This window comes from Hylaeus volcanicus, chromosome 6, assembly GCF_026283585.1.
Source record: "Hylaeus volcanicus isolate JK05 chromosome 6, UHH_iyHylVolc1.0_haploid, whole genome shotgun sequence".
Lineage (NCBI taxonomy): Eukaryota > Metazoa > Arthropoda > Insecta > Hymenoptera > Colletidae > Hylaeus > Hylaeus volcanicus.
In genome coordinates this window covers 1566273-1590168 of record NC_071981.1, presented here as the reverse complement: position 1 = coordinate 1590168, position 23896 = coordinate 1566273, and the positions used below count along the sequence as shown (strand labels likewise).

Genomic DNA, 23896 nt, shown 5'->3' with positions numbered 1-23896 from the left:
CTGTATTGGTGTGCAGAGAGGATTTATTTGTACATATGTTCAATAAAACATACTGTAAGACTGAAAACAATTCATAGCATGGATTCTTTATAAACATTTCCTAAATACGTCTCTCTTAAAAGTGTTTTTAGAGTAGGTGTCCTAGACTGCCCACATGTATTCGATTGTTTATTGACTTTCTACAAACAATTTAGGCATTTTATGTATTTATTATTTTAAATACAGTTAAATAATAAGTATAGACAATAAATTTGTCATAGTACATGCAGGCATAATTCTTTAATTAACATTTAAGTATAAAACTGCGATTCATGGACCCCAAAACGGTATCGCCATCTCGCGGCAGAAAGGTCGAACTAATTTTCAAATATATGTATATACATGACCCTTTAATATCTCATTTTCCTTATGACTAACTTGATAAAATATTAAATAATGAATGTAGAGATTAATAATATGGTTAGCGCATGCGTGATTACGCTAATAAATAATTTTTAAATGATTTAAATTAATATTATTTTTCTAGTCCTAGTGGCGCCATGGGTGGCAAACTGCCCAAGTTGGTCGAGAAATAGTTCCACTTTTTATCCGCTAGATGGCGCCACTAAATTCTGAATACTGACATTACAGTATATTTGAATAAATTGCGGAATTAAATTAAATAATAACGATTTAACTATTATATTAGCATCACAGAGCTTTAAAGCATATTAAAATTAAACTAGGATAAGGTTTTTTAACTTTTAATTTTTTTCTTTAATTAATCACGCCATCTAGCCGTGAGACGAGGGAACTATTTCTCGACAAACTTGGGCGAGTTGCCACCGATGGCGCCACCGCTACCTAGTTTTTTTTAAAATTTAATATTCACGAAAACAATTTTAATACAATAAATAATGACAGTTTAACTATACTAGAAGCACCGTATAATTTAAAATCATTAATAAATTGAGTGTAAGTAATGTTTTTAGCATTTAACTTTTTCACCAGATTGTTTAATTTGTGGCGCCATCTAACGGTGAAAAACTGGAACTATTTCTCGACAAACTTGGACAGTTTGCCACCGATGGCGCCACTAGAACTAGAAAAATAATATTAATTTAAATCATTTAAAAATTATTTATTAGCGTAATCACGCATGCGCTAACCATATTATTAATCTCTACATTCATTATTTAATTTTGTATCAAGTTAATCATAAGGAAAATGAGATATTAATGGGTTAATAAGTGTCATATATAACATATACAACATATGTATATTGAAAATTAGTTCGACCTTTCGGCCGCGAGATGGCGATACTGATTCAGTGTCCATGAATCGCAGTTTTATACTTAAATGTTAATTAAAGAATTATGCCTGCATGTACTATGACAAATTTATTGTCTATACTTATTATTTAACTGTATTTAAAATAATAAATACATAAAATGCCTAAATTGTTTGTAGAAAGTCAATAAACAATCGAATACATGTGGGCAGTCTAGGACACCTACTCTAAAAACACTTTTAAGAGAGACGTATTTAGGAAATGTTTATAAAGAAACCATGCTATGAATTGTTTTCAATCTTACAGTATGTTTTATTGAACATATGTACAAATAAATCCTCTCTGCACACCAATACAGCGGTGCACTGAAAACGATTAAGCTTTTACAGCATCAACCTGCAGATCTGCTGAAAAGAAATTCATTAGTTTTTTCCAATATTTGTTATACTTTTTGTATTTGACGCATGCGCATTAGACTTTAGGTATGAAGGCCTAGTGAAGATCCAAGAATAGATCCTGTAGATCCTCATCCCTTTATGCGCATTGGACCAACTGCGCAAGTGTCAAATATGTTTAAGTTTACAGTAGCGATCCCTAGATAACGATAGCATTTTATCGATCTTTAAAAAATAACTGTCTACGGGCCTGAAGAATGCACAAAATGACAATTACAATAATAAACACCGAAGCAGGTTAAAAAATTGAAAGATTGTTAGGTTATTCCTCGGATCCGTGGCGCTGTCTGCTACAGAAACGTGACAAGTGACATTCGTTTCGATTCCATAACATGGCGTTTACTTTGTGGTCAATGTTCGAAGCAACGTTGCTTGTTTTGAACGCCGTTTGCGTTTTAAACGAAGACAGGTTTCTCGCCAAAGGTGATTTTCTATTTGATTATTCTGTGTTCGTAGTGTTTCTCGTCCGTTCATATCGAGTAAACAAACTCCATCCGAAGTGATAGGTTATGTTACGTCGAATCCGAAAGATTAATCTTTTATTTGTTTATTCTGTTGCAGTTGGTTGGGCATCTTGGCAAAATGTTCAAGGCTTTGGAGAACCTCCAACGATGAAATCACAAATGTTGAACCTAGTCAGGTCTATACGAACAGTCGCACGAGGTAATTATATTCTGCAATGTGACTGGATATTTTTTTAATATATTTCTTTATAGATTTTAACATATTTCTTGATATCTAATGATGGAACATACTTTTTTGTTACAGTGCCGCTGATATTCCTGAATATATTAGTGATTATTATGAAACTGGTGCTTGGGTGATATACATTGTGAATAAAAGGACAATAATCCGTGTAAAGTCAAAACTCTCGGTATTGTACATAAACACAATTATTAAATTCCATTATTTTTATCTTTACAATGAAATGATGTTTTTCATATTCATTATGCATATGTTATGCATATGTTAAGAATGCATACAATCGGCAGTCTACTAATCACAGTCTATAATGGCTTCCTAAATATTTATTAAACTCTTGCCATACCATTTCATTTGGGACTACCCAAAAAGAATTGAAACTCATATCCATTCTCATTTCGTAAATCATTTAATTAACGTTTGACTTTCGAACATAGAGAAATTTGTAACCATTTACATCACAAATTAGTCGATAGTCGGTCAGTAATTTTCGTTCGGCATTATGAAAGACGCAGGTGATTCGAAACTCGTCTTGCTCTTTACGTGTTTACGAACGATCCAATGCCGTGCATGGGAAGTAAACGATTTTCCCGTAACTTTCTCCCCTTCCTAACTTTCTCAGGGTAGAAGCATCCTCGCGTAATCAATGAACGTACCGTAGTAGTACGTCCGTATTTTGCATAAAATTTTCAGAAGGTTCATTAAAAAAAGAAAAGAATTCACGGACATGCACTTTTCGTAGGTTTCCTCCCTTAAGTAAATAAATAAATAAATTTCAAGCAGTCCAAAACAAAAGATACACAAAATAAACTTCATCGAAAATATAAATATACTTGAACAGAACTGTACAAATATATTCTCCATAAAAATGCAAGAAAGGTATGAATAATTCAAACTTCGCGATGAAGATTTTAAAGTCCCACGATTGATTCGGATTCCATGTTCTGGTCATGCAGGCTATTTATCTCCGACACGTTCGCGAGCGGAAAATAAATGCGCATGATGCTGCCATCGATCTCAGCCAACGGAAACGTGAGGTAATATTATAACGGTCCGCTCATTCCCTGAACGATCTCCTTGATTCGAGGCAAATAGAACCTAGGATTGCGCAACCTGCTCGTCCGATTTATACAATTTCTGGAGACGTACGGGCTCCTTAAAATTGCCACAGTTCTTTTATCATTCTCGTTCTCTGCGATCGAAACGACGATCCGCATTCCTTGCAATCTTTCACCAAACATTCGAGTTACATAAGCGAAAGCGAATTCTCGGCCTCCCTTCGTCCTCGTTTTTCGTTCGAACCAGTTAAAAAAGTGGCACAGCCCGGTTCGAGCGGAGGATTAATTATCCTGGAACGTAAAAGTCTTATAAAGTCGTGGGGTGACGATTATTCTTCGAGTTTAAATGTTTTAGAATTTCAATTTTATTTGGAAGTAATGATTAGAGGTAACGAGAAAAATTTTCTTGTTATTAATAACCATTATCGATTCGGAGAATTTGTTGCAATTGTTTTGTTGAATTTGAGCAATTTGGCAATCCAACAGAATGGAAAGGAGACGTAGCAATTTTCTCGATGAAGGAAGCCTTTCGAGTGTCCATTACTGGAGCTTTTACCACGGAATAACCTGGCGATGTTTTGTGGACACAAACGTTACGTAAAGCTCCTAGCGCGGTGTATTCGTTGAATAACTCGGAGTGTACATTCTACCAGAAGTCATTAGAGCAACGATTCTTGACCACCGCGCCGCGGGGCACGTCCTGAAGACTACTCTGTGCCACAGTATATGTAGTCTTCAATCATAAATATAAAGAATTTTTTGTAGTTTTTAAAACTGTTATAGTAACGGGATCAATATTGGGTTATCAGATTGAATTTTCTCGCTTATAATTAGTCGCGGACATTAAGGGTGGAAGTCGCATTAGAAGCATTTGGAGTGTTGAGATATTTTTTTTAGGTCTTAACACTTTGGTCGCTACGTCATCAATGGGTGACAGGATTTTTCATTAAGGAATGAAAAAAAATTAATTTCAAACATGAGGAGACAGTAATGAAAATAAATCTGGATAGAATTCATGAATTTGTCGACGTTACAAAATTTAATTCTATAATAGATGTTAAATTATCTAATCTTCACTAGTCTCGAGACAAAAAGTTAACTTACAGAAATTTTCACGAGTTTTAGCTTTTCTAATTCATCCGACGCATAAATCTTCTGAAATCTCGAAATCTTTTTAAACGTACTACGAAAAAGCGAAGAACCACTGGCTCAGCAGATACAATTAACGCGAGAGAGAAAGGGCATCCGCTGTTCCGAATTAGTTACTCAGTGGGTTCTTTTTGGTTTCGTTCCGTTTCCTCTTTCTTTTCGAAATGCGTGAAAGGATAGAGCTCAGCCACGTGTGATGGTCGTTGACTATCCCATGGTTACAGCTCGCGGAAGACGTCGATCTAATTGGTGGCGCGTAATTGTCGGCTGGTCCCATAATTATGGAAAGAGGAGCGCGCGGGCTGAGCAGTCTCGTTGAAAAACACATCCGTCCACGTTAACGAACTGCCTAGCGTAATGTTGGCCAATCTTCCGTCCAGGCGCGAGTCATGGAATGGGCGCGAGGGGTGCGTGACACCTGGGTGACGATTAGGGGACGAATGGCCGAGTCGTAGAACTTGGAAAAGAAATAATAATCCAATCGTAATTCCAATCGTAATTGAAATAACAGATTTTCTGTATTTGTACAAACCAACAATAATTAAGATAGTAGAATGTGCTATTCGAATTGCACAGAAGCCATCTCCACCACTGGGGTGTACACCCCTTGAGGGGTTCTAGAATTCAATTACCGAGTAGTAAAACAAATCATTGTTTTACTTGAAACAAAAGTTTGGTAACAAATAAAGATTCTATGATACGTGTACAGTAAAGTTTCCTCAAATGTACAAATTTCTCCACGATTAATGCACAAGAACCATCCCCACTACTGGGGTGTATACCCTTTGAGGGGTTCTAGAATTCAATTACCGAGTAGTAAAACATCATTGTTTTACTTGAAACAAAAGTTTGGTAACAAATAAAGATTCTATGATATGTGTACAGTAAAGTTTACTTAAATGCACAAATTTTGTCCTCCTTTGATAGTGTTTTCATAGCAACGCTCCTGGTTCCGTAATTTTGGCCAAAAAACTCGCGAAGGCGCGGAAACAGGATTAGCGAAAGTACAATGTACGAACCGGGGACCCATTGTGAACGAGCGCCTTTTTTCGAGCCGGCTGTACGCTCAACAAATCCTCTTCCCATAATTGGCCGAGCGAATAGCATTGTGCGTCACCGTGCCCGCGTTTTTCTCTCCTTTCACACGACGCGCCGTTGATGGTTGCTCCGATTGCGCGCACCTTGTACAAAATGTCGGTTATAATACTTTTTTTTTTATATATACAGTCAGTCTCATCAATATTCCCCTCTATGTCTATTAAAGAAGCTTGTTTAAATTAAATGATAGGTTTGATGGTTTCAAATAAATGCAATATTAGGGAAAAGTAATAAAAATTTTGTAAACATTTATTTAGTAAAGAAATCTTAAATACTAATCAACAAAATAATTTTCATCATTTTCTCCATAATTTCCATCATTTTTCCAATGTAAAGGCACTTTTTCTATTCCCTTTTTAAAAAGGTCCTTTGAGTTTTCTTTAAAAAACTTTTCCAAGTCGAAGACATTTTGATTACTCTTCGGTCCAACCAGTATATAATACAAATTTATTTGGAAACATCAAACCTATCATTTAATTCAGACAAATTTATTTAATAAAGAGGATGCGAATATTTATGGGACCGACTGTATAGACCGTCCCCTGATTCTGAATCCCAAAACCACGGTGACAACTCAGGGCTTCGAAAGCCACCCCTTTTCAGAAGAGGGTTATTTTTTATCTGTAACGAGTCATCACCCTTCCGGAGGGTCATTGGAGATGCCATGATCCTCTTGCTAATCCAGACCTGATCTCAAGTGAATCTCAAGGGATCCTTAATCCTTTGCGATCCTATATCGAGTGAAGTTCGACAAAAATCTACTAAAACCAGAAAATTGAAAGGGCTAAGTCTCAATTAATCCTCAACTCCTAAGTAATTCTCGACTAACTTTTAAGTAACCCTCAAGTGATCCATAACTCATTATCTGCTTTGTTTCCGTCATCTCTTGGATTGCCCTCTCCTTTAAAGTCCTCGCTGTAATGGATTTTCGCTCGAGTCAAGTTTATTCTCGTCGAACTGGAGCACGGATCTCGTTGCGTGCGTTTTTCTCCTTTCGCATCGCTACTGGCTGGCAGGCACGTTTATGGATTATGCACGGCTCTTACAAAATTCCACGGAGAAGTCTCACAGTTCCTCTTCTTTGCTCCTTTCCCCTTTCTCGGCCTCGCCGTACCCGCTGACGAAGAGCCGCGGCACTTTCCCCGCTGGACGTCGTACATACGTAAGTCTTTTAGAACGGGCGAATCGCTGATAGCCCGATTTCCTCGGTCTTCGGAGAAATGACACTTTCCCGAATTCAATTATTCAATTGGCAAGCGAAAGAACTGCGAGATTATCGCTCCTCGCCATTTACGAACACCCTGCGATTTTTTAACGTTAGAACTGTGTACCCAACGATGTGGTAGTTGGAATAAAACAGAAAGTTCATATACGCGAAGAAATATAAGAAGTTATGACTGTAGGAAGAGCTTTGACTGCCAGACTTACTCTTGAAAATTTGTATTGTGATTATGTGTTGCTTCTGGACTATTGGGAACTACGTAATCAAACATTTATTTTGGGGGGTTTATTTTCGTAACTTTATTGAAATTTATGAATTTTATTCAAATTTATTTTCTTTGATATTTAACGCATGATAGCATCAACGCGTTAAATTTAAGATTTTTCGAAAGCTCCATAAAGCAAAAAGAAGAGAAATGCGACGAGCTATAACAAGTTATAACTATACCAAGTGCTTTGACACTTAAATTTAAATTTTTCAAAAAGTGGAGTTAATCGATTTGTGCAGTGAACGGGTCAATTATGAATGTTTCATACACTTTAAGTAGTAAGTATGAAAAGTCGTGATTATCAGTGCATTTCCATTATCAATGGAATTTTTAATATTCCAAGTTTCTTCCAGTTTCTCATTCCCTGTCCCCGCATTATTTTCCATATTCTTCTTCTTTTAGCGTGTTGAGTATTTGCGTACTTAATAATTATGGAAGGTGGAGAAACATCTGCCATAATGATTCAATTTAGGTCTCCGGCGTAGGTGCGATTTATCCTCCATTACGGAGCGCGTTAATTGCGCAAGCCCGGCATTGTGTTGCCTGATTACCCAATTCCGGTGCTGGTTGCTCAATTTTTAATTACTCCTCGAAACGGCAGCCACCCTCGATCAAAGCTTCCCGTTTAATACGCATAGCGCTTCAGAAATTCGACCACTTTATGACCACAACAAACTTTAAAACGGACACTCGATGTTCCTTTTCTTCAGTCTTCAGAGTTTTCAGAGTCAGAGACAAATTCTGACTTTGAAGCATTTACTTTGGCGATTCTCTGTAATCGAAGGCTTCAGGCAAATGTCTTCTTTATCTGTAAGGTAGCGCGACACTGTCGAGGATATTTTTCTTCATTCCCACCGCATTGTTTTTGAAACGCGTTAGCTCCAGAAAGATTTCCTCCCGAGCGATATTCCTAATAAAGGAAATTCCCATGGCCGCGGTGACTGTCTTTAATGAATCAGTTCCACGCGCCCGCGAGCTTGCGCAATGAATAAAATCTAAACACGCGTTAAGCGATTTAATGCTCCGTATCGTAACTCATTAATCGTCAGCTAAACGTTTCCATTAGTCGGACGTATTAGATCGGCCGCTTTCCACCGTTTCCAGCGCGTTAATCCAGGAAACTATCACATGCATAACTTACGCAATCCTTGATGCGACTTTCTGCAACAGAATCTTTAAATTCACGATGGTTAATAGTTGTCTGACAAAAACATTAGATTGGGTTATGCAATGCGTAGATTCATTGTAACGGAGATCAGGTTGAAAACCTAGATGATCCATAATTTAAATACAATAATGGAGCCAAGAGTAAATATTTCCACATCTAATACATCAATGCATCCACCACGATTGGCGTGTTTTGTAATTAAATACCAAAATTCCAAATATGATTGCTCATTCATTTTATCCAATATATAGATTCATCCTAATGGAGATCATGTTGAAAACCTAGAAGATCCATAATTTAAATAACAAAACCACGAGTAAATATTTCAGCTCAAACAGGTGTTATAAATAATCGAACATGAATGCACAGAATTAATTTCTACATTTACATTTCTATTCTACGTCGATACATCCATCACATCTATTTTGTAATTAAATGCCAAAATTCCAAATATGATTGTTCATTCATTTTATCCAATATATAGATTCATCCTAATGGAGATCATGTTGAAAACCTAGAAGATCCATAATTTAAATAACAAAACCACGAGTAAATATTTCAGCTCAAACAGGTGTTATAAATAATCGAACGTGAATGCACAGAATTAATTTCTACATTTACATTTCTATTCTACGTCGATACATCCATCACATCTATTTTGTAATTAAATGCCAAAATTCCAAATATGATTGCTCATTCGCGGCTCGAAGAATTAATGTCTGGCTTCCAAGAAAACACCGCGTGCATCGCAGACGGAGGAATTCGCGTCGCGGTTGGAGCTAGTCGAGGCGACTTTCGAATCTCTGACCAGGCTTCTCCTCCGATCTCCTTTTGCGAAGCGTCCGCGAGACTTTGCGTCATGTCCAGCGGAGAAGATCGCTGCCCCCGGGGGCCTCCTGGAGAAGATCGGTGCAGTGAAAGGAGAAAGGCGCCGTTTCGTCGAAACGATGAGAAAAAATTCGGTGTCTTCGAAGGAGGAAGTGGACTAAGGAAAAAAAAGCCAGCGAGAGGACGAGCATCGGCTACGCTACCACAGGGGTTACGCAGTTGTAATCTCCAGCGGATTCTTCCAGGGATCGCGACCCTGGATCGACGAGGAAGATCGACGAGAAAAAGAGAAATTCCGTGGGAACGAATTTCGCTAAGGAACGACTTCCTGCGTTTTCTTCAAATTTTATATTTTATAGAGCACCCTGTATTTAGGAGATTATTTAAATAACGATTCGGGTGAAGGTTTATTTAGTGAAAGTGAAAGTTGATTTAGTTTTGTAGTTCATGTTGCTGTGTATCTTTTATTTGTTGGTCAAAATTTTACGTAAGAATCGTACATGCCCTGAATATCGCGGATATTAAGCGATACGTAATCGATTCTCAAAGTTTCAATTCTTCCTCTCGAGTTACTCTGAATTGGTCGTCAACTTTACTCAGATATTATGTAACCGAGTAACTCGAAATTTGAACGTTTATCGTCGACGTTTTTTCTTTCATATTTTTGAAAGAAATTTTCAAGTATCCCATTTATACGAAAAATGTTACGAGTCCCTGAATATTATAATTTCATTTACAGTCAATCCCATTCGTACCCTCTACAAAATTTGTCTAATTTGAACGATAGGCTTCTTGTTTTCAAATCAATTTCCCATTATAAACGTGTACAAGAATAAACTTCCCACATGTACAATTACAAATTAATTTGGAAACATGAAGCATTCATTTAAATTTCTTCAATACAAAATAGAGGGTACGAATACTTACGGGACTGTATATCTGATTATTATGGGACTAGGACATTCCCATGGCGAGGTCATATTTTATAAATAAATTAAAACTCCTGCATTTAAATTCTCTGATTTCAATAAATCTTCTCGAATTGATAATCAAATTTTGTTAAAAAAAATTCTCAAACATCCAACCCCCCCCCAATATTCTTCCCTCCCCTCAAGGACCCGGGAACAAGGCACATCGATAGGGTTTCGAACACACGTCGCGAAATGTAACGAGTCTTGGGTTCTTTCAACGGTGGCGACGTTTTTTTTTATTTTTTTTCTACAAAAAAGCCTTTATACAAGTACAAAAATGCGTGGTTAAGGAATAGCGTTTGAACATATAAAAAATAGAGTGTATCTATACGTATGTGTAAAGGGGGATGAGGGTTCTGGGGTGTGTTTGTCCGCGTCAGAGCCCGCTCCGTTGTTCTCGAGATGCTTTTTCCTCCGTTTATCCTCCTCGTTTATTTCGCCTGAGCTCTCTTCCGGGCGCGCGTTGCGTTCCTCGTTATCCGGCGTTTCTGGACGACGATTTTCCATACTCGATCGATTTCGCCTCGCGATATGTATCGAGTCGCGCAACGCGGACGCCGTAAAGATTGCGTTTTACGTGTGAGCGTGTGTCTGTGTGTGGTTGTATTTACAAGGCGCGAATTACCTCGCGCCGAATCACGGCTTCGACTACGACTTCGGCTCCTGGCTCAACGGCCATCTTATCTCTGAGTCTTATGAATATTGCTACGGGACCCCGGCGCGGGGGTCCCTTTTTGCGCGCGTTTAGTTTTAAGCTTATCACTGGTTCCCTCGCGGCTGCGACCGCGACGACGAATGATTTTGGTACGACAGAACGCGACACCATGCTCGACGCTTCGATCGTTTATGCCTGGTGTCCACTCGAGAGACTTTGCTTTGCCTCCTTTCAATACCTATTCATCGGAACCTATTACGAGAACTGGACTACGTTAAATTTAAATTAAAAGAATATCACCCGTTTCTGAGGCTGAACGCCGTCACCCGTCGAGGGTGCAGCGTGGGGAGCAAGGTTTACCAAGGAATTAACTCGAAGGGCCTTCTCGCGCGAAGGATTCGCGATACCGATTCTCGAGGATGACTCTCTCGAGTGGACACCAGGCATCAAGCAAGACTTCTCAAAGGGTTTCAGGTTTCGCGGACGTTCAAGTTCACTCCTGAGCCCCGAGCTCGTTGGAGCGACGACCTTTTAATCCCCAACGAGACGGCGGCCCACTGGAGCCCGGTTTTACCTTCGACGCGCACATCCCGCGATCCCGGGGGGGCTCTGGGCCCGTTGAAGTGACGACGATTTGATTTCAACGAGACAGGAGCCCGGGAATCCTCGCCGGTTGTTGGCCACGCGCGCGCACCTTGATATCTCTTCATCCTCTTCGTCCGTGAACCCCGACGCGTTTGAACGGCGACCTCCCGAGCCGTTCGTTTCATCGTGCTCGACGATCCGCTCTTCGTGCGACGACCTTCCGAGAGGGATGTTGTCTTCGGTCCTCCAGTTCGCCCTGGCCGGTCCTCGCTGTCTTATCCTTCAGAACGAGAGATCATTTTACCCTTTTGGTAAAATGTTCCTTAGCTCGGAAGGCCGTCGCGATGGTCGACTGGTGTCCACTCGTTCTCACTCATTTTCTCCCTCGCTCGCTCTCCCATCATCCAAGCTCATCATCATCTTCAAGATCCTAGTACGGTGCGCCGTAGCTACCGCTCGGTCTGCTCGGTGCTCCGTAGCTTCCGCTAGGTCCGCTCGGGTAGCCGCCAGGTCCTTGGCTGACCTGGTTGAACTGCGCCACCTGGATGGCCTGCCTGATTCCTTCGAGATCGATGCCCACCACGCGGGTTTGGTAACTAGGAGCACCGTAAGCCGAGCTAGGAACACCGTACTGACTGGACGGAGCACCGTAGCTGGAGCTAGGCGCGTATCCGCCGCCTCCGCCTCCGAATCCTCCGGTTTGCTGAGAGTTCAACTCCTCCTTCAGTAAAATCTGGCGGATCTGCTCGAGCAGGGCACCGTCGACGGACGCACCCTCGTTGGTCTGGTAGCCAGTGGACACCTGGGTGTAGCCTCCACCGCCTCCGAGGGAGTAGCCACCACCACCACCACCGCCACCGCCGCCGGAGTATCCACCGCCGCCTCCAGTTGGCCTGTTGTAGCTGTACCCAGACGACACTGGCGGCTCCGCCACGGCGAACCCTGCCAGGCCGACTATCATGCACTGCAATCATCAGATTTCGATATCTGTTAGTTTTGGCACTTTGCTTAGGGTTGACATTCACCAAAATAATTGCTTTTATTGTGATTGGTTGGTATTATTCATCGGTGCTTTCGAGAAGAGCTGAGATTATATATTGTAGGTTTAGTTTCAACCCTTTATTTAGTATTGAATTTCACCAAGGAAACAAATTGTTTTCAAGAACTGTTAGCTTCACCCCTTTATTTAGTAATGAATTTCACCAAGGAGAAGAATTGTTTTTATTATTTATCGATGCTTTGAGAAGAGCTGAACTGTTCTGTTAGTTTCATCCGTTTATTTAGCATTGAATTTCACCAAGGAAACAAATTGTTTTCAAGAACTATCAGCTTCACCCCTTTATTTAGTAATGAATTTCACCAAGGAGAATTGTTTTTATTATTTATCGATGCTTTGAGAAGAGCTGAACTGTTCTGTTAGTTTCATCCGTTTATTTAGCATTGAATTTCACCAAGGAAACAAATTGTTTTCAAGAACTGTTAGTTTCACCCCTTTATTTAGTATTGAATTTCAGTAAGGAAAAGAATTGTTTTTGTTATTTATCGGTGCTTTGAGAAGAGCTTACATACCGTTCTGCATGTGTGTTTGAATTTAATTATCCATGTTTTGCTTTGTGTCGTAAGGTGAATTTGAGGGAGGCTATTACATAATATTCTGTGTATGTCAGACAATAATGGTATCAGCGTCTCCTCGCAAAAATCATTGTAACAAATTTCACGTATATGCAGGACTATTTTGTATTTCATAGGTGAAGTACCAAAGAATCATGACACTTGGTATAATACTTGAAAAAATTCTATCCACCTCTCATGTTTCTTGTCTCAAGAGTGCATCATTAGAAAGTCATGAAAGTTTGAATACTCCGTTTTGTTCACTGTTTACTATTTTATTTTTACACATCAAGGACCTATTACGTTTTTGGAAAAGGACTATTTTTATGTGATCTTGAAAGTATCGACTGTCAAAAGCGAGAAGATACGTGTCAACTTTCTACTTCGACACTACCAAAGCAAACGCATACCTGTTAAACATATTATATTTTTTAAAAACAAGTAGAGGACTCGCAAACCACTATCCAACAATCCTCAATCAACATCGAACCAAAGACATCGTTAACCGTGAACAGACAGTCGTGGTAAACACAACATAACATAACGAAAACCAAATTGCACGGTGAAGTTGTTAATGATAGAACGAAGTAAAAAAAAAAAAACTGCGAAATTGTGACAGACCTCCCATTCGAGAAATAATCCCATAGTCATATAATTCGACCGCAATCAGGCGGCCTCGTTTGGGTCACTGAATCATCTCACGGAATTTCTTCTAGAAAGTTTCGCCCCAAGGGACCCGATTCGAGGGACGTGAGATTCTGCGTGTCGACGAAGAAACGAAAAAGGATCCCAGGAACCGCGGTGGTCACGGTGGAAACTAGCGAGAAAAAGAGTACTCGAAGAGAAGCCACGGCCGAAAGGGAAAGTGGCGGTTCGAGTCTGTCGTTAAGAGGAAATTACGAACCGAAAAATGAAGCATACGGAGTCCGGCGCGTGATCCAAACGTTGAGGCTTCCGGTTAGAAAGATTCGTAGACACTTGCTCAACGTACCGTTACAATTATTATCGGTATTATTATTATTATCGATGCCTCCGGAGATGGCCCTTCGAAAAGAAGTACGATTCGGGGTACACTTACGAATTTGCACGGTCGAACTCATCGAGGACACCCAACCACTGAAACGTCTAATCTCACTTTGGAAATTTCTACACTTGTAACACCGAGTCTCTCGCCTCCTCCCACACTCACTAACGCTCTCTCTCTCTCTCTCTCTTTCTTTCTTTCTCTCTCTCTCTCTCTACGGCTCTTTCTTTCTCGCTCTCTATCGGTTACGTGTAATGATTAAGAGAATTTAGCGTGCTTACCGCGATCAGAGGATTCATGTCGGCTTCTGCGATGCCGCTCGGTTCTGTGACTCCGTGGAAGGTAGACCAGGGTCCTTTATACCTCCACGGGAAGCAGGGGGATACTTGGGGCCCCCACGAAGAAGAGACGGGGGCCTCTCGAGTGAGAGTAATTCAGCTGTGAGACGATTTTCTTCTCCTCCGCTCTCCGCCCCCTCCTCGTTCGTGGCGGCAGGCCTCTATCCTTTCGATTGTGTTTGCTTCTCCGTTACTCCCGCGGTCGTCCACCTGCGTCGTCCTACTCCCGGACGATCCGCGACCCTCTGCCCTGAAGAATACCCGAATTTGGCCGACCGCCGGTTGCGAAACTTCCCTCTCTCGATACTCGGCCAACGGAAACCGACGCGCGTCCTAGACCCAGACTCCTTCGCCGCGAACGGGAGCTTTTTCGGGACTGACGTCGTCAATCTTTTTATCCATGCGAGGCGATCTGAATTTAGGAATAGTCGAAGAATTTGTCGAACCTTTTCTATATATATTTCCTTCGTTCTAGAAATATTCATCTAGAGTGTTATCGAAGAGGTTTGACTGAATACAATAATAGAATTTTTATAAATGTGTACATGAATGAGCTTGCACATGGATATGGTTGCAGTGGTAATTTGGTGATAGTAATTGTGCTTTCTTCTTTTTGTAAGCTGAATGTGATTGAAGGATTTATTTTTGGTTGATTCTTTAATTGTAAGAGGGAAGTTAAATTGCGAGAAGATGAAGAAAAATTATTTTCAATTAAAAAAAATAGAAAAAAATTCGGCCCATGACTTGCGTCATAAAATGGGGAAAAATCAAAGTTTTTTGGGAGGGAAATGAAAAAAAAAAGAATTAAGTGTCGAAATTTGAAAAATCTGTTTTTACTGAAAAATCAAAGAATTATATAGAAGACAAATTCAAATATTTTTATTTGTATTTTTTTTCGCAAAGTTCATTCAAAACTCTCACATTTTGAAACAAGAAACGTCTAATTTGGTCAATTTTTGACAGAGCTATAGCTATCTAAAGAAAAAACGTCTTATTTTTAAAAATTCATAACTTTCTTTTTATTCAGTACAAAAATCTGCAAAAATTCCCCAAAAGATATTTAGCAGGGTGAAGAAAAAAAAGTGAAAAAATCAGAGGGTTTCGAAGAAAGCACTGTTTCTCCACCGAAATCGTCCCCACGCCGACAAAGATCGTTTATCACACCGTATTACGTCTCCTTCGTCTCGATGCATGCAAAGTAAATTGCAGCGAAGTGGGTTAAACGTTCGAAAATGGCTTAAAAACCGACTGTCACCGTGGTCTACTTGCAACGTTAGATGGATGACTCTACGTGCCTCGCGCGATTACACCGACGGAATTTTAATGATAGAAATTTTATCAAGATTTGGAAGCGTGCTTGAGCAGCGCAAGAGTCGATCGATAACCGCGGCTAAACTATGAGCGAATGAATATTTATGAATTTTTTGGGGTCGAACGGAAAATTATCTAATGATAACTTTCGAGATATACGAAGGAAGGTTTCTTAGTGCACGTGTCGTAATTTTTGTGTTCCAAAATTTTTTTAAATACAAAAATTGCGACACTTGCACTGAGAAACGTTCTTTCGAATACTCTTAAACTTTTTATCAAACAATATTCCATTTTTTCAAAAAAAAATCTCAAATGTGCATCCTTTTCGGAGCGTCCTACGCAGGCTTCCTCTTTAAAATAAAATGGCGCCCAAAAACCGGACGATCGTTTGCCAATGAAAATGCCTGGGTAAATACGAAATTATTCGTGCGTGTCATACGCTGAATCCTCTTCAAGACCACGTTGCGACACGTAATTGCAAGAGAGCCTGGGCCAAGATCGAGTCGAGTCGCAATCGCTGCGGGTCAAAGTCGATTGACGAAATCGCGGGAGGATTTCAGCTGCGCGCAATCTCCCATTTCACCGAAAGAACGCCATTTTACTCCAGAATGAAAATACAATGGAAAACACAAGTATTAATAATTTTTTCTATGGTCATTCGAAGCCACAGGATCAATATTTATTTAATATTTATGATCACTTATAACCCTGTTGATAAATACAGTCAGTCTCATAAATATTCGTACCCTCTATAACTATGGAAGATGTTTGTCTAAAATTATGGTTTTGATGTTTCCAAAAAAAAAAATTTCTCGTTATAAGCATGTACAATTGAAAAATTTATTTATGTATATATTTGGGGGATCGGAAAGTAATGAAAATGTCTTCGACTTGGCAAAATTTTTCAATAAAAAATTGTTGGCAAAAAGTGTTAAAAAATTATGGAAATTGTTCTGTTCATTGATATTTAAGATTTCTTGTATAAATTAATGTTATGTAATGTTCACAATGAAACATTTATTTGGAAACGTAAAACCTGTGATTTAATCTGGACAAGTGTAAATGACTGTATGTTGACACTTCACATCGCCCTTACCACAATAATTAATTAATATACGTTGCAAATAAATACTACACAATTTTCTGCCACTAGATTTCAGATTTCTGTTCAGTAACATTTAGCAATATTAAATCGTGCAGTAGTAATGTGTCATATTAAATCTTACAAAGAAACGAGTCGGTTAACGTTTCGCGTGCAAACCTCGGAATAAATTATCGCGTACTCTCATTCTGTTTTTAGAATGCAGGAAGTCATACTGTTGTATTCTCACCTTGAATCACTTTATGCATTAATGCATCATCATATTTCTAACACGCAAATAGTTGATTTTAATTTCGTTAGCATTGCAAACTTATCATCTTTCCTACCATTGTGCGAGCACGATCCATTAAAAGGCTCCTGTACTCAGAAGCATAACATTTAAAAATAAGATATACAATTCTCTCTCTCTCTCTCTCTCTCTCTCTCTCTCTCTCTCTCTCTCTCTCTTTCAACTTGGATTAACGACTGTGAAAAAAAGAATTTTGTTAATTTGGTTAATATGTTTTAGTCGCTACAGATAGTTTGCATGTGGGAAATTGTCATTCGCGCCAGCATGATCGCTCTGGCTGCGCGCAGGTGTTGTTGCGATCACGTGTACGTGCATGAGCGCAGGTACACCAAAGAGGGAGATATCAGGGGATACCGGACGTTGTCCAGCTCTGGTCCGCGCGGTGACGGTACCACGAAACGAGAGGGAAAACGCTTTCTTCGATGTGGAATTTAATTATCCGGCTCGTGAACTCTCGACCCACTTCTCGACACACTCGGATGCGATGTTTCTGTCATCCCTCGCGCTCTTTCCTTTCTTCTCGTAGACGAGTTCGCCCCATTTCCGGGCAGGCTCGCGCGTTACTCGATCAACCTGTTCGATAAATCGTCGTAACGGAGCTTACTCGCGCTCGTCGCATCCAGGAAACAATACTTTGAGTTTCTAGCAAACGGATCTGGCGAATGAAAATATGGATAAACGCAAAAATATATAATGTATCAACCATACGTTTCCTTTAAGTTGCAATTATTTTTTTCTGTATCTGCGAAAACATGAATTTGCATAGGAACACTGCTGTAAAATCACTTTTTTTTTTCAATAAATTTTAAGCGATTCTGAACAGTTCTGTACAAACAGAATTAAATTTTAGAGCACTGGAAACAAAAATTTTGAAAGTTTTTTTTAAAATGAAAGTTGTCCTTTACTTTTGTTCGTGTCGTCGAACTTTTTTTTGTAAAAAAAACAATTTTTTAAAAATTCAAATGATTAATTTTAAAAAAATGTTGAAGAGTTTATGCGGCGGTAACTTTGTTTTGAATCAGAACATTAAAAAAAATTCTCGGTGTAAATCAAGTCCAACTATCAAAAAGCAAGTCTCACGCCGTCGCAAAGCACCAAAGAGCCATTCCGCTCGATAAAACCGAAAGGTATACATTTCAATTGAGACGATAGTCACGACTATCGGGTATTTTCGTCCGGGATTTATCCACGTACTCGGCTCTCATAACGCTTATTCGTCAAGTGAAAGTAATTTTTGTCCGCTAGCCGCCGGATACATTTTGGTAAAACACCGTGAATCTTCCTCTATCGCAATCATCGCCGCGAGACAACTACGCGCGAGACGACAAACTACTGAGAACCGTGAATGAAACGAACAGGGAGGATTTACGGGCTGCACAGTGGGTGTTAAATTACGGGAATCGTTAATGACAACGAGACACACACCGGTACATAATAATAATATACGGTTCGCGGTGCCACCGTTTGTCGCGGAACAATTTATCCCCGTCGTAATAAATAATTTTCAACGTATCGAACGGGAGAAAGTAAAAAGCTGCGGACGCTGACTAAACGGAACACCGTGCTCTTCAACGTGGAATTACGCCTTGTGTTGCACCACCGTTCGCACGCATAATGGCGCCTGCACGCCATCCGACGCGTTTTGTAGCGATTATTAAACCGTGCCCGTGCCCAGCAAACCGCAGCTGTTTGCAACGTCTATTCTTCGAAACTGCATGTGGGATCGCGCAGTTAGGAAATTTAACACTATGAGTTTTGATGATAGGGGTGTGCGACATTGGAATCTTCGTATTCATATTTTAACACTCTCAGACATGGCGTCCACAATTCAGGACACAATATTTAAAAATTACCAACACTATCGTTTAGGGCGAAGAAAGACCAGTTTTCCTGGAAAACTACACTATTAGAATTCTTCTTTTTATTTTTTCCATACTAATTTTACCTCAAGTTAACCCTAAAAATTAAATTACACTAGTATAAGAAAAAAAAAAATTCATGTCTGAAAGGCTTTCTTTCAAACTTTATTTCAAGTTTGTTTTTTTCAACAATTTTTGTATATTACTCCTAGTGCTCTGAATTCAATTCTGTTCATACAGAACTGTTCAGAATCACTTAAATTTTAATTTGAAAGAAAGTTTGGCTGTTTTTGATATGGCTAGTCGTCATAACAGTAATCACAATTCGCTGTTTAAATTGCAATTTTTAATTTTTGAAGTTCGATATTTTGTACGCATGCTTTGCGTTTAAAATCGCAGACGACGATATCGAAGCGCTTCTTCGTGGATCGACATGCTTTTCCCGTCTGTTAAAAAAGAAAAATAATAAACGTTGACCCACTTCGCGGAGGTGCACGTGGGCAAAGCGTTCACGAATCATCGAACATCGGGATGGTAACAACTACCTTATCGAAGATTAATCTGACAGGCCCTACATATATGCTTTTGGAGATTTTAATACGATAATATACGCGGAGACGAAATCGAAACTCCAATGACGACGTTAGGTAGCTTATTTTTTTTACGAATATTTATAATTTGATGTTTGTTTGAAGTTTGTTTGAAGTTTGCTGCTTCGAGCACGTTTGGTCTAAAGCTAGTGACCCTGATAATATAGAATCTATGCTTAAAAGAATATATATATATAAATTACACCTAAATTAAATAAACATACAATTTACATACTCATGATCCTGAATTTATTTCACAGCCTTCTTTTGATTAATTAGAATCAATACAATTGTATTTTTTTTAAGTGTCATAATCTAGAATCCATGCTTAAAAGAATACATATAAATTACACCTAAATTAAATAAACATACAATTTATATACTCATGATCCTGAATTTATTTCACAGCCTTCTTTTGATTAATTAGAATCGATACAATTGTATTTTTTTTAAGTGTCATAATCTAGAATCCATGCTTAAAAGAATATATATAAATTACACCTAAATTAAATAAACATACAATTTACATACTCATGATCCTGAATTTATTTCACAGCCTTCTTTTGATTAATTAGAATCGATACAATTGTATTTTCGTCAAGTGCCATAATTTAGAATCCATGCTTAAAAGAATATATATAAATTGCACCTAAATTAAACAAACATTCATACAATACATGACTTTTGATCCTTAAAAAAAAACAGATTAAAATTTCACGAAACTTCTTGCAATTATTTCTTTGGATCTCCAAGGATGATCAAATTCCACGAAGGTGCATTGAGCTCTCGAGTCAAGTCTAGGGTCAAGTGACATTAAAGTAACTATTCTTCGCGAGGAAAAGTCTCGATTTCCTTGATGGCAGACGCGATTCGACCAGACTCATCGATCCCAATGACTGGTAATATTCTTGGACACCGAGTCACGTCTCTCTGTGCACTGCATCCGAGTTTCTCGGATATTAATGTTGCAGGGTCGCAGGAAGTGAGGGGAATCCTTGGGCCTGAGGCTTCACTTTCGCTCGATCATCGGAGCATCTCTCGTATGAGCTAGTTACTCTTCGTTGTTGCATTGGCTCGTGTTGCTTTCTGTCGCATCTCCTGATTACTACGAATTATAAAAGCTCTGGGGATTGCAGTTGACAATAGGCGTGAAGAATTAACACGTTTGTTAGTAGACTGCGGGTGTTTATGTATTTATGTTAAATGAAAGCATAGGGAAGTCCATTAAAATGTGATTGAGACAATATAATATGTAATAAGAAGTATTTTTAAAATTTAATTTGAGTTCATAACTCTACAATAAACAAATTCCAAAAATAACCCTTTTATTTTGAAGCTCCACAACTACGCATATCATCTTATTAAAGAAGAAAATAGATTCTGAAGCCTCAAAAATAAATAAATTCCAAAAACAACCGTTTTATTTTGAAGCTCCACAACTACGCATATCATCTTATTAAAGAAGAAAATAAATTCTGAAGCCCCAAAAATAAGTAAATTCCAAAAACAACCGTTTTATTTTGAAGCTCCACAACTACGCATATCATCTTATTAAAGAAGAAAATAAATTCTGAAGCCCCAAAAATAAGTAAATTCCAAAAACAACCGTTTTATTTTGAAGCTCCACGACTACGCATACTATCTTATTAAAAAGAAATAATTCTAAAGTCAAAATAATTCAAAAGACGTGGACAAAAGGTGATATAAGTTTCTGCGGAGTGAGTGCAATTACCTGGTCGCTTCTGGGTGCTCTTTATCGGATCACTTTCTTCGTAGGAGCATCGCGGAGCGACCTTTACAGAGGTCGGCTCAGACTACGCTCGAGTTTCACCGGCACACTCATTTCGTTCGCCGCTGGCTCACCGTTACTTAGGCTCGTTTATACCAGGATCGCTTCGCGCGCTTCCTTCTTCCTGCGGCGCAACGACACGATGCGCCCTGAGAAACCCACGCTCTCGACCTTACGTTTCGTGCATCGCTACGTGAATTGCCTGGTATACAGAAACACAAGTGACTCTGGTTAATCGACAAGAGATTCGCTAAGTTAATTGGAACGTCTGTCAGAGGTAGAGGAACGTAATTGGGGAGTTGTAGGTGGACTCTTGGATCTTGTAGAGGATCTTGTTCAAAACTTCGGCTAGTGTGCCGTTGTGAAAGCACAACAGGAAGCTGTAACTCCTCTGAACATGATTGTCGAAGTTCCATATTAGCGAACGAAATAATTACCGTAGGAATTTATCAGAGATTTGCAAATATAAATTGAAAAATCTTTTAGTGGTTTCTATGTCGAGGAATTTATTTTTTTGGGATATTTATATTTATAGAAATAATATAGAATAAATATAAAAATATAAATCACATCATAAGAATGTAAATTTAAAAATAAACAAAGGAATCAGCGAATCGAAATTTCGATAACTGAAAGTGTCACGTTTGGATTTACATTCATCTAGGTATATTTTAATTAATAGACAACATCAGCAGTACAGTTTGATTGTTTAATCCGGACTCGTCCTGTATAATACTCGAAAGCATCTTGTATAACTGTTTCCCTCAGCAGCGAAAATTCGAAAGAGGATTACGACGGTCCCGTTATTAAGCTGCGTAATTGGTAATTAATTACGTAGGCGTTCGGTGATAATTATGGTTTCGCAATCGGTTTACGTAAAGAAATTTAAAAAAAAAAGAGAATAAACGAACGATCAAGTCGCATGGGAAGAGGTAAAAGCGAAGCGACGCGAGGAGGACAGCGAAGAAAGCATTTTAATGGACGTTACGCGGTGCCAAATAAGCATTTTGAGCCGGAAAGGAAAGCGGCGAGATTAAAACCGTGCCAAGCTGATTAGAAGTAAGCGTAAGGACGCGACGTACTCTCGCGAGTGTTTAACACCTTGCAAAAAACAAGATGGGGGGGCTGGTTTTCTCGAATTCGAGAAGTGTAAAAAGCGTGGAATTAACGGCGACCGTGCAATCGACGTTTAAATGTCAAAACACACGCGACTGGCTCGTGACACGATTCGCGGATATGCTGAGATTCGTTAAGGTGTTGAAAAAATGAAAATAGTTGATAAAGGAAAGTAAGGGAACAATGTTGATCACTTTTTGAAGGAGAATTTTATACTGTATTTTGTAAGAATATTTTCATTTTCATTCTGTTTCCAGTAAATATTTATTTTAAAAGTGAAGTGAAGGAACAGTGTTGGTCACTTTTGGAAGGAGAACTTGTCTTATATTTTATTTTGTGAAAATATTTTTATTTTGATTTTGTTTCCAATCGTGAAACATTTATTTTAATAAAGAAACACTGTGTAAGAATATTTTTATTTCGATGCTATTTGCAATGAATATTTATTTTAAAACTGAAGTAGCCAGAAGAGAATGGGAACGTTCGGTGAATGTGTTCATATATTGTGAAATAATAAGTGTTCCAATAAAGTTTAAAAGGAAAGCGATGGTATTATCGCGGAAGATGAGAAATTCCCCTCGTGCATCGAGTTTATCGAAAGTTTCGATTGAACACTTTAGAGAAACTAAACTCGATCTCGGACCATGGATTGTTTTAGAATGCGGATGACCGATCGCTGTTACGTTGCCCGAGCGGAATGCTCAATCATTAAGCAAATATTGATATATTGAGTCAATCTCGCCTCTAACGCAACTGGAATAGCTTTAGCATTAAATTAACATGGTGGAAATCTGTCTTTGCGAAGAAGTACAAACGTCTTCGTTGACATTTTCTAGAGTTGCCTATTAACTTGGACGAGGGGTCACGTACATTCAAGAAGACTGAAAATAGAAGCTTATTCATTAATACAAGTGGAATATATCTAACGTTTTTATGATTTTGTTATTAACACTAAACCTACCACGACCGTTCAAATGTCAGCTTTTAAATTTTTGTATACAGTTCTTAAATGCTATACACGAATTCTATGCAACTGTTGCATGCATTACTCAATTTAGTTCTTCGTAAAATATTTTTGGATTCATTGAAGAAAATGTCTCTTAGACTAGTCATTTGTCCCATTACGATAAAAATAGTTAGATATGAACGTCGTTAGATTTAGTGATAAAAACAAATCCCTAGAGTCCCTTTTGGAAAACCTTTTACAGGTTCAAGAAGTCTAACAATAATTAATTCTTCATAATTTCATTTATTCCCAGTCCTCTTAATTCTCAATTAAAATTGAATTTCAATTCCTCTAAAAACCTCCAATTTCCATTCCAACGGACTCCTTAATATTCCTTAATATTCTCCTTAAAATGATGTAAGATTCCTTCTCAGTCCTCAGATTTATTCCCAGTCCTCATGATTCTCAATTAAAATTGAATTTCAATTCCTC

At 38.7% G+C, this 23896-nt stretch overlaps 2 protein-coding genes and 1 long non-coding RNA gene across 4 annotated transcripts in view; 1 reads left to right on the top strand and 2 right to left on the bottom strand.

The window, feature by feature from the left end:
* Positions 1-1819: 1819 nt before the first annotated feature.
* LOC128878120 (immediate early response 3-interacting protein 1) lies at positions 1820-3225 on the top strand. The gene is made up of 3 exons (XM_054126029.1): positions 1820-2148; positions 2287-2388; positions 2494-3225. The coding sequence occupies exons 1-3, from the start codon at positions 2058-2060 to the stop codon at positions 2547-2549; spliced, it is 249 nt and encodes an 82-aa protein (XP_053982004.1). The 5' UTR covers positions 1820-2057; the 3' UTR covers positions 2550-3225.
* An 8546-nt stretch (positions 3226-11771) lies between these two features.
* On the bottom strand, positions 11772-12564 carry LOC128878472 (pro-resilin). Its single transcript, XM_054126705.1, has one exon. The coding sequence runs from the start codon at positions 12388-12390 to the stop codon at positions 11860-11862; it is 531 nt and encodes a 176-aa protein (XP_053982680.1). The 5' UTR covers positions 12391-12564; the 3' UTR covers positions 11772-11859.
* Positions 12565-20114: 7550 nt separating this feature from the next.
* LOC128878473 (uncharacterized) overlaps positions 20115-23896 on the bottom strand; it is a 9672-nt gene continuing 5890 nt past the window's right edge. For both annotated transcript variants that reach the window (XR_008457411.1, XR_008457412.1), the window contains exons 2-3: positions 21286-21544; positions 20115-20658 (exon numbers count right to left, since the gene is read on the bottom strand). This is a non-coding gene — a long non-coding RNA (uncharacterized LOC128878473). The remainder of the gene's footprint in view (positions 20659-21285; positions 21545-23896) is intronic.